Source organism: Oncorhynchus mykiss, chromosome 24, assembly GCF_013265735.2.
Source record: "Oncorhynchus mykiss isolate Arlee chromosome 24, USDA_OmykA_1.1, whole genome shotgun sequence".
Classification (NCBI taxonomy): Eukaryota; Metazoa; Chordata; class Actinopteri; order Salmoniformes; family Salmonidae; genus Oncorhynchus; species Oncorhynchus mykiss.
Genome location: NC_048588.1, coordinates 39275301 through 39285450, shown reverse-complemented (window position 1 = coordinate 39285450; position 10150 = coordinate 39275301). Strand labels below are relative to the sequence as shown.

Here is a 10150-nt window from a genome sequence, read left to right as displayed (position 1 = left end):
GTAACAGCGTTGACTGTAACAGGGTAGGCCGTAACAGGGTTGACCGTAACATGGTTGACCGTAACAGGGTAGACCGTAACAGGGTTGACAGTAACATGGTTGACCGTAACAGGGTTGACCGTAACAGGGTTGACCGTAACAGGGTTGACGATTTCTTCTTAAATCAGCCATAAATCCTCACGTGACAGGGGGAATGGAAGCGTGTTGTGTGCAACAGGAAGTGGCAATTGAATGCTTCACATAAATACGTGCTAAAATATTTTTCACCTGTACTCGAGCCGATTCGTTTTCCACCGCAAAACGGCCAAAAAATAATAAAAAGAGTTCACCTGCTTTTACACTATGATTCGACTATTAGATGTTCAATGTCTCTTTTTGAAAGCAAAATATTTTAAAAGGAATAGTTAGTTAGTTTCACCACATTAAAAGGCGAGTTCAGTTCCACGTAACAGGCACTTATACAAGATATGTTGAATTATCCATGTGGTCTATATTAAAGGGCACTTTATTTAATATAACAGGCTTTTAAAAATCAATATTGGTGCACAATTTCTACTTCAAATACTTCAAGGGGATGCAAAAGGCATTTCAGACATTTCAGGAAAACATTTTGTGGAAGTGACTCAAATAGCAAAACTATTGTCAAATACTAATTCCAAATAAATTATTTTCAACACCCCTAGGACCCAACACCCCTAGCACCCAACACCCCTAGGACCCAACACCACTAGGACCCAATACCCCTAGGACCCAATACCCCTAGGACCAAATACCCCTAGGACCCAACACCCCTAGCACCCAACACCCCTAGGACCCAACACCCCTAGCACCCAACACCCCTAGGACCCAACACCCCTAGGACCCAACACCCCTAGGACCCAACAGCCCTAGGACCCAACACCCCTAGGACCCAATACCCCTAGGACCCAACACCCCTAGCACCCAACACCCCTAGGACCCAACACCCCTAGCACCCAACACCCCTAGGACCCAACACCCCTAGGACCAATACCCCTAGGACCCAACACCCCTAGGACCCAACACCCCTAGAACCCAACACCCCTAGGACCCAACACCCCTAGGACCCAACAGCCCTAGGACCCAACATCCCTAGGACCCAACAGCCCAACACCCCTAGGACCCAACACCCCTAGGACCCAACAGCCCTAGGACCCAACACCCCTAGGACCCAACACCCCTAGGACCCAACACCCCTAGGACCCAACACCCCTAGGACCAAATACCCCTAGGACCCAATAGCCCTAGGACCCAACAGCCCTAGGACCCAATACCCCTAGGACCCAACAGCCCTAGGATCAAATAACCCTAGGACCCAACACCCCTAGGACCCAACACCCCTAGGACCAAATATCCCTAGGACCCAATACCCCTGGGACCCAACACCCCTAGGACCCAACACCCCTAGGACCCAACACCCCTAGGACCCAACACCCCTAGGACCCAACACCCCTAGGACCCAATACCCCTAGTACCCAACACCCCTAGGACCCAACACCCCTAGGACCAAATACCCCTAGGACCCAATAGCCCTAGGACCCAACAGCCCTAGGACCCAATACCCCTAGGACCCAACAGCCCTAGGATCAAATAACCCTAGGACCAAATACCCCTAGGACCAAACACCCCTAGGACCAAACATCCCTAGGACCAAACACCCCTAGGACCAAACACCCCTAGGACCAAACACCCCCACAGCCTCACCTCCATGTTCTTGTAGAGGAAGACCTTGTCTCCAGAGACGACTGTGTAGAGTTTGGAGCGCAGGCCCCTCAGCTCCAGGTAGCCCTGCTGTTCAGGGGTCAGGGGTGAACCAGGGGTCATCGAGGAGTGTGAAGTAATCTCCCTGCTGCCCTCCTGGCGCCCCCTAGTGAAGTTCTGCAGAACTGACACCCACTCATTCCTCTCAACTACACACACACACACACACACACACACAGAGGAAGAGTGATTTAGCACGCAGCAGTGTGATATGAACAGCTTAGTGCTGATGTCTGCATGATGGGCAGATGAGTTGCTAGATGGGCAGATGGGTTGATTTGGACCCGGGTGGGTTTCGGGCTTGCCGTGTTGTGTTAAGAATTAAATCAACTGTGAGTGTCTGTGCACCTTTTATCCTACTAAGGCTCTCTCTCAGCAGCTGCAGCTGCAGACACTAGCAGTGCCAGCGGTGCCACTAGCGGTGCCAGGATTTAAAAATTGGCTGGGCCAGAGACATTTGCTGCCATGATGAAAGTATTTTTCTGATGAGTGCAATGTTTCAAATTGCGATAAGAATAGGCTGGAGTGGCCTCCCGAGTTGTGCAGCGGTCTAAGGCACTGCATCGCAGTGCTTGAGGCATCACTACTGACCCGGGTTCAATCCCGGGCTGTGTCGCAGCCGGGCCGCGACCGGGAGACCCATGAGGAGGCTGGCCGAGATTTCCTTGTCCCATCGCGCTCTAGCGACTCCTGTGGCGGGACGGGCGCAGTGCACGCTGACACGGTCGCCAGTTCTACGGTATTTTCTCCGACACATTGGTACGGCTGGCTTCCGGGTTAAGCGAGCAGTGTGTCAAGAAGCAGTGCGACTTGGCAAGGTTGTGTTTCCGAGGACGCAAGGCTCTCGACCTTCGCCTCTCCCGAGTCTGTACGGGAGTTGCAGCGATGGGACAAGACTGTAACTACCAATTTAACATGTTAAAAACACAGGGCTTTTAACAGATTATTCAAATGGCTGTTTGACAGAAAATCTAGTTTATTTCTAGTTTATTTATTCAAGGTTCCCTTTGTTATTTCCTTACAAAATAAAACGCTTGATTGTATTTAAAATGCATGAATGACTCATATGCTGTGTAATTAGCCAACATGAATCACTGATTGATTATATTGAAGTTAGGTTAAGACACATAAAACAGGACACGCTGTCACAGCTCCATGATGGAGAGATTATATAAGGCTACATGATCCAAGAGAAAAATACACACTTGATTAGGCTACATTATAACATGCTAAATGTTTCAGATCAGTGATAGACGAACACTTGATTAGGCTACGTTATAGCATGCTAAATGTTTCAGATCAGTGATAGATGAACACTTGATTAGGCTACGTTATAGCATGCTAAATGTTTCAGTTCAGTGATAGACGAACACTTGATTAGGCTACGTTATAGCATGCTAAATGTTTCAGATCAGTGATAGACGAACACTTGATTAGGCTACGTTATAGCATGCTAAATGTTTCAGATCAGTGATAGATGAACACTTGATTAGGCTACGTTATAGCATGCTAAATGTTTCAGATCAGTGATAGATGAACACTTGATTAGGCTACGTTATAGCATGCTAAATGTTTCAGTTCAGTGATAGACGAACACTTGATTAGGCTACGTTATAGCATGCTAAATGTTTCAGATCAGTGATAGATGAACACTTGATTAGGCTTCATTATAGCATGCTAAATGTTTCAGATCAGTGATAGACGAACACTTGATTAGGCTACATTATAGCATGCTAAATGTTTATGATCGTTGATAGATGAGCTATACCACCACTTATTTACCCAGCCAGAGATCAATTAATGAAATATACAGACGGAGATTCAGTGAAACAAAATCCTATTGATTGATGATCAGAAACAGTCACAGACGAGTGAAGAGCATGATCCACTTGTTAAGCTACTGTACATAGCATGCCAGCAAGGTGTTCTGATCAGTTAATATATGAGCTAACTAGAATAACTTGGATCATTAGCACTCACCTCAACTTAGCTAACATTTCCCCAACCTACATATGGTCAAATATCCGATTCAGACCTTGATTGATTTATGAAGACGAGTCCCCCACGATTGTCTCAATCAAAATGGTGCTGAAATGATCATCTAGTTTACCATTGCTTTAATTATTATAAGGGTTGATATGATTTTGGGAGTTTCCGTAAGCAACAATTTGATATTTTCGTAATTGATCATATCTAAGGTGAGTTTTCCTCTCTCTGTGCTTTCCTAAGACCAGGGCTGCCATCCGCCTCCAGCACATTGTTCTGAACACACAGTTATACTTGCACTAGTACACAGTAGAATACTTCCTATTATCTGACTCGTTTAAGAAGAGGGACGAACCAAGTCCCTGTGTATTAAACCATGGCTCAAAACATGTTGCTGGGTTTACTTGGGGTCAAGGTTTCTGGGCTGACAACCAGAGAAGAACAACAAAGGATGTACACACACACACACACACACACCCACACACCCACACACACACTCACAGTCGCTCTCGGCTCTGAAGAGAAAGGTCCGGTTGGTTGTGACCACCTCAAACTTCTGCTCCCCCACATTGGTCACCCCCGTAATGGCAGCCGTTGGTATGATCCTCTTAGAGTATACCTCCTGCAACACAACACACCATGACTCATACGACCGCTGTCACACACACACAACACACCATGACTCATACGACCGCTGTCACACACACACAACACACCATGACTCATACGACCGCTGTCACACACCCAACACACCATGACTCATATGACCGCTGTCGTACACACAACACACCATGACTCATATGACTGCTGTCACACACACAACACACCATGACTCATACGACTGCTGTCCCACACACACACACACAACACACCATGACTCATACGACTGCTGTCACACACACACACACCATGACTCATATAACCGCTGTCACACACACAACACACACAACACACCATGACTCATACGACCAATGTCACACACACACACAACACACCATGACTCATATAACCGCTGTCACACACACAACACACACAACACACCATGACTCATACGACTGCTGTCACACACACACACAACACATCATGACTCATACAACTGCTGTCACACACACACACAACACACCATGACTCATACGACTGCTGTCACACACACACACAACACATCATGACTCATACGACGCTGTCACACACACACACACACACACACCATGACTCATACGACCACAGTCAGACACACACACACACACAACACACCATGACTCATACGACCGCTGTCACACACACACACACAGACACACAACACACCATGACTCGTATGACCGCTATCACACACACACACACACACACACACACCATGACTCATAGGACCGCTGTCACACACAACACAGACAATCAATAGAGAAACCACATCTCTGAGAAATACTAATGGGGGACATCATGACTTAGGTAATGTATAGACTAACAGGACAATGTAGATGGCCAACTGAACTCATAGTTACCGCACCTTGTCGTTGTCAAAGTATCTCAGGTAGTCAACATCCAGCTTCACCCATCTCCTCTGGTAGTACAGAGACCTGCACACACATACATACAGTTAGGGAGGTCGTATACTGGATGTGCGTGTGTGTGCGTGTGCGTGTGTGTGTGTGTGTGTGTGTGACGTACCCCTGCGGTGGGTTCTTATCCAGCCAGCCCATCTTTAGAACAGGGGAGGGGCCATCTCTAGGGGGCTGGGCTAGGATCCTGCCTGTGACCGGCAGGTAGACACTCTCCTGTAGCGTACTCAGACCATAGTCCTGCCATGAGCTCTGACTGAGAGAAAGAAAGAGAGTGAAAGTGAGAGAAAGATAAAGAAAATAAAAAGAGAGAGAGGAGAATGAAAGAGAGAGAGAGTGTTATTCCCTCTCTCTATGGGAACAATGATGTCACCAGAGGTCAGAGGTCAGGGGTCAGGGGACACTAACCGGTTGCTGATTGGCTCGTTGTCATCGTCCAATAGTTCATCGTCGCTGCAGAGAGAGCTGTACCGCCCCTTCCCCCACCCCGGCACCGGCAGGAACACATCCTATTGGACAACACAGCCGTCACTGACACACAGCAACACAATAACATTACAGGAGTCTAGACACATATTCAGAGTACACACACACACACACACACTATCTTACCCTGTCTGCCATGTTCACAGACTGGGGCTTGGGGTAAACTTGGTCTGGATCCTCAGAGTCATCTGAACTGTCACCAAAATCTGACCCTGAGAGGGAGAGAGAGACATTTTTAAAAAACAACTCAAAATCTGACCCTGAGAGGGAGAGAGAGACATTTTTAAAAAACAACTCAAAATCTGACCCTGAGAGGGAGAGAGTGAGAGATAAAATTTAAAAAACAATTCAAAATCTGACCCTGACAGGGATGGAGAGAGAGAGAAATTTTAAAAAACAGAGGTAACTTCGGAGCCACAGCCCCTAATACAGTACAATAGAGGACAGGTCTAAAACAGTACAGTAGAGGACAGGTCTAATACAGTACAGCAGAGGACAGGTCTAATACAGTACAGTAGAGGGACAGGTCTAATACAGTAGAGGACAGGTCTAATACAGTAGAGGACAGGTTAATACAGTAGAGGACAGGTCTAATACAGTAGAGGACAGGTCTAATACAGTACAGTAGAGGACAGGTCTAATACAGTACAGTAGAGGACAGGTCTAATACAGTAGAGGACAGGTCTAATACAGTAGGGGACAGGTCTAATACAGTAGAGGACAGGTCTAATACAGTAGGGGACAGGTCTAATACAGTAGAGGACAGGTTTAATACAGTAGAGGACAGGTTTAATACAGTAGAGGACAGGTCTAATACAGTACAGTAGAGGACAGGTCTAATACAGTAGAGGACAGGTCTAATACAGTACAATAGAGGACAGGTCTAAAACAGTACAGTAGAGGACAGGTCTAATACAGTACAGTAGGGGACAGGTCTAATACAGTAGAGGACAGGTCTAATACAGTAGAGGACAGGTTAATACAGTACAGTAGAGGACAGGTCTAATACAGTAGAGGACAGGTCTAATACAGTAGAGGACAGGTCTAATACAGTAGAGGACAGGTCTAATACAGTACAGTAGAGGACAGGTCTAATACAGTAGAGGACAGGTCTAATACAGTAGAGGACAGGTCTAATACAGTACAGTAGGGGACAGGTCTAATACAGTAGAGGACAGGTTTAATACAGTACAGTAGGGGACAGGTCTAATACAGTAGAGGACAGGTCTAATACAGTAGAGGACAGGTTAATACAGTACAGTAGAGGACAGGTCTAATACAGTAGAGGACAGGTCTAATACAGTAGAGGACAGGTCTAATACAGTACAGTAGAGGACAGGTCTAATACAGTAGAGGACAGGTCTAATACAGTACAATAGAGGACAGGTCTAAAACAGTACAGTAGAGGACAGGTCTAATACAGTACAGTAGAGGACAGGTCTAATACAGTACAGTAGGGGACAGGTCTAATACAGTAGAGGACAGGTCTAATACAGTAGAGGACAGGTTAATACAGTACAGTAGAGGACAGGTCTAATACAGTAGAGGACAGGTCTAATACAGTAGAGGACAGGTCTAATACAGTAGAGGACAGGTCTAATACAGTACAGTAGGGGACAGGTCTAATACAGTAGAGGACAGGTTTAATACAGTACAGTAGGGGACAGGTCTAATACAGTAGAGGACAGGTCTAATACAGTAGAGGACAGGTTAATACAGTACAGTAGAGGACAGGTCTAATACAGTAGAAGACAGGTCTAATACAGTAGAGGACAGGTCTAATACAGTAGAGGACAGGTCTAATACAGTACAGTAGAGGACAGGTCTAATACAGTAGAGGACAGGTCTAATACAGTAGAGGACAGGTCTAATACAGTACAGTAGGGGACAGGTCTAATACAGTAGAGGACAGGTCTAATACAGTAGAGGACAGGTTTAATACAGTAGAGGACAGGTCTAATACAGTAGGGGACAGGTCTAATACAGTACAGGACAGGTCTAATACAGTACAGTAGAGGACTGGTCTAATACAGTACAGTAGAGGACAGGTTTAATACAGTAGAGGACAGGTCTAATACAGTAGGGGACAGGTCTAATACAGTAGAGGACAGGTTAATACAGTACAGTAGAGGACAGGTCTAATACAGTACAGTAGAGGACAGGTCTAATACAGTACAGTAGAGGACAGGTCTAATACAGTACAGTAGAGGACAGGTCTAATACAGTACAGTAGAGGACAGGTCTAATACAGTAGAGGACAGGTTAATACAGTACAGTAGAGGACAGGTCTAATACAGTACAGTAGAGGACAGGTCTAATACAGTAGGGGACAGGTCTAATACAGTAGAGGACAGGTCTAATACAGTAGAGGACAGGTCTAATACAGTAGAGGACAGGTTTAATACAGTAGAGGACAGGTCTAATACAGTAGAGGACAGGTCTAATACAGTAGAGGACAGGTCTAATACAGTACAGTAGAGGACAGGTCTAATACAGTAGAGGACAGGTCTAATACAGTAGAGGACAGGTCTAATACAGTACAGTAGGGGACAGGTCTAATACAGTAGAGGACAGGTCTAATACAGTACAGTAGGGGACAGGTCTAATACAGTAGAGGACAGGTCTAATACAGTAGAGGACAGGTCTAATACAGTAGAGGACAGGTCTAATACAGTAGAGGACAGGTCTAATACAGTAGGGGACAGGTCTAATACAGTACAGTAGAGGACAGGTCTAATACAGTAGAGGACAGGTCTAATACAGTAGAGGACAGGTCTAATACAGTACAGTAGGGGACAGGTCTAATACAGTAGAGGACAGGTCTAATACAGTAGAGGACAGGTCTAATACAGTAGGGGACAGGTCTAATACAGTACAGTAGAGGACAGGTCTAATACAGTAGAGGACAGGTCTAATACAGTAGAGGACAGGTCTAATACAGTACAGTAGGGGACAGGTCTAATACAGTAGAGGACAGGTCTAATACAGTAGAGGACAGGTCTAATACAGGTCTAATACAGTAGAGGACAGGTCTAATACAGTAGAGGACAGGTCTAATACAGTAGAGGACAGGTCTAATACAGTAGAGGACAGGTCTAATACAGTAGGGGACAGGTCTAATACAGTAGGGTACAGGTCTAATACAGTAGAGGACAGGTCTAATACAGTAGAGGACAGGTCTAATACAGTAGAGGACAGGTCTGATACAGTAGGGGACAGGTCTAATACAGTAGAGGACAGGTCTAATACAGTAGGGGACAGGTCTAATACAGTACAGTAGAGGACAGGTCTAATACAGTAGAGGACAGGTCTAATACAGTAGAGGACAGGTCTAATACAGTACAGTAGAGGACAGGTCTAATACAGTAGAGGACAGGTCTAATACAGTAGAGGACAGGTTTAATACAGTAGAGGACAGGTCTAATACAGTAGAGGACAGGTCTAATACAGTAGAGGACAGGTCTAATACAGTAGAGGACAGGTTTAATACAGTAGAGGACAGGTTAATACAGTAGAGGACAGGTCTAATACAGTAGAGGACAGGTCTAATACAGTAGGGGACAGGTCTAATACAGTAGAGGACAGGTCTAATACAGTAGAGGACAGGTTTAATACAGTAGAGGACAGGTTTAATACAGTAGAGGACAGGTTAATACAGTAGAGGACAGGTCTAATACAGTAGAGGACAGGTCTAATACAGTAGGGGACAGGTCTAATACAGTAGAGGACATGTCTAATACAGTAGAGGACAGGTCTAATACAGTAGAGGACAGGTCTAATACAGTAGAGGACAGGTCTAATACAGTAGAGGACAGGTTAATACAGTAGAGGACAGGTCTAATACAGTAGAGGACAGGTCTAATACAGTAGAGGACAGGTCTAATACAGTAGGGGACAGGTCTAATACAGTAGAGGACAGGTCTAATACAGTAGAGGACAGGTCTAATACAGTAGAGGACAGGTTAATACAGTAGAGGACAAGTCTAATACAGTAGAGGACAGGTCTAATACAGTAGAGGACAGGTCTAATACAGTAGAGGACAGGTTAATACAGTAGAGGACAGGTCTAATACAGTACAGTAGAGGACAGGTTAATACAGTAGAGGACAGGTCTAATACAGTACAGTAGAGGACAGGTTAATACAGTAGAGGACAGGTCTAATACAGTAGAGGACAGGTTTAATACAGTAGAGGACAGGTCTAATACAGTAGAGGACAGGTCTAATACAGTAGAGGACAGGTCTAATACAGTACAGTAGAGGGACAGGTTAATACAGTAGAAGACAGGTCTAATACAGTAGAGGACAGGTCTAATACAGTAGAGGACAGGTCTAATACAGTAC

General features: G+C 45.4%; 1 protein-coding gene across 3 annotated transcripts in view; it reads right to left on the bottom strand.

The window, feature by feature from the left end:
• The window catches only part of LOC110516717 (arf-GAP with Rho-GAP domain, ANK repeat and PH domain-containing protein 1), a 112202-nt gene that overhangs the window by 64931 nt on the left and 37121 nt on the right, over positions 1-10150 (bottom strand). For 2 of the 3 annotated variants that reach the window (XM_036961242.1, XM_036961244.1), the window contains 6 exons: positions 5934-6019; positions 5730-5830; positions 5431-5577; positions 5270-5339; positions 4267-4387; positions 1723-1928 (listed from right to left, as the gene is read on the bottom strand). In XM_036961242.1, coding sequence (XP_036817137.1) covers positions 1723-1928; positions 4267-4387; positions 5270-5339; positions 5431-5577; positions 5730-5830; positions 5934-6019 — 731 coding nt within the window. The remainder of the gene's footprint in view (positions 1-1722; positions 1929-4266; positions 4388-5269; positions 5340-5430; positions 5578-5729; positions 5831-5933; positions 6020-10150) is intronic. The other variant, XM_036961243.1, reaches the window with a different exon arrangement.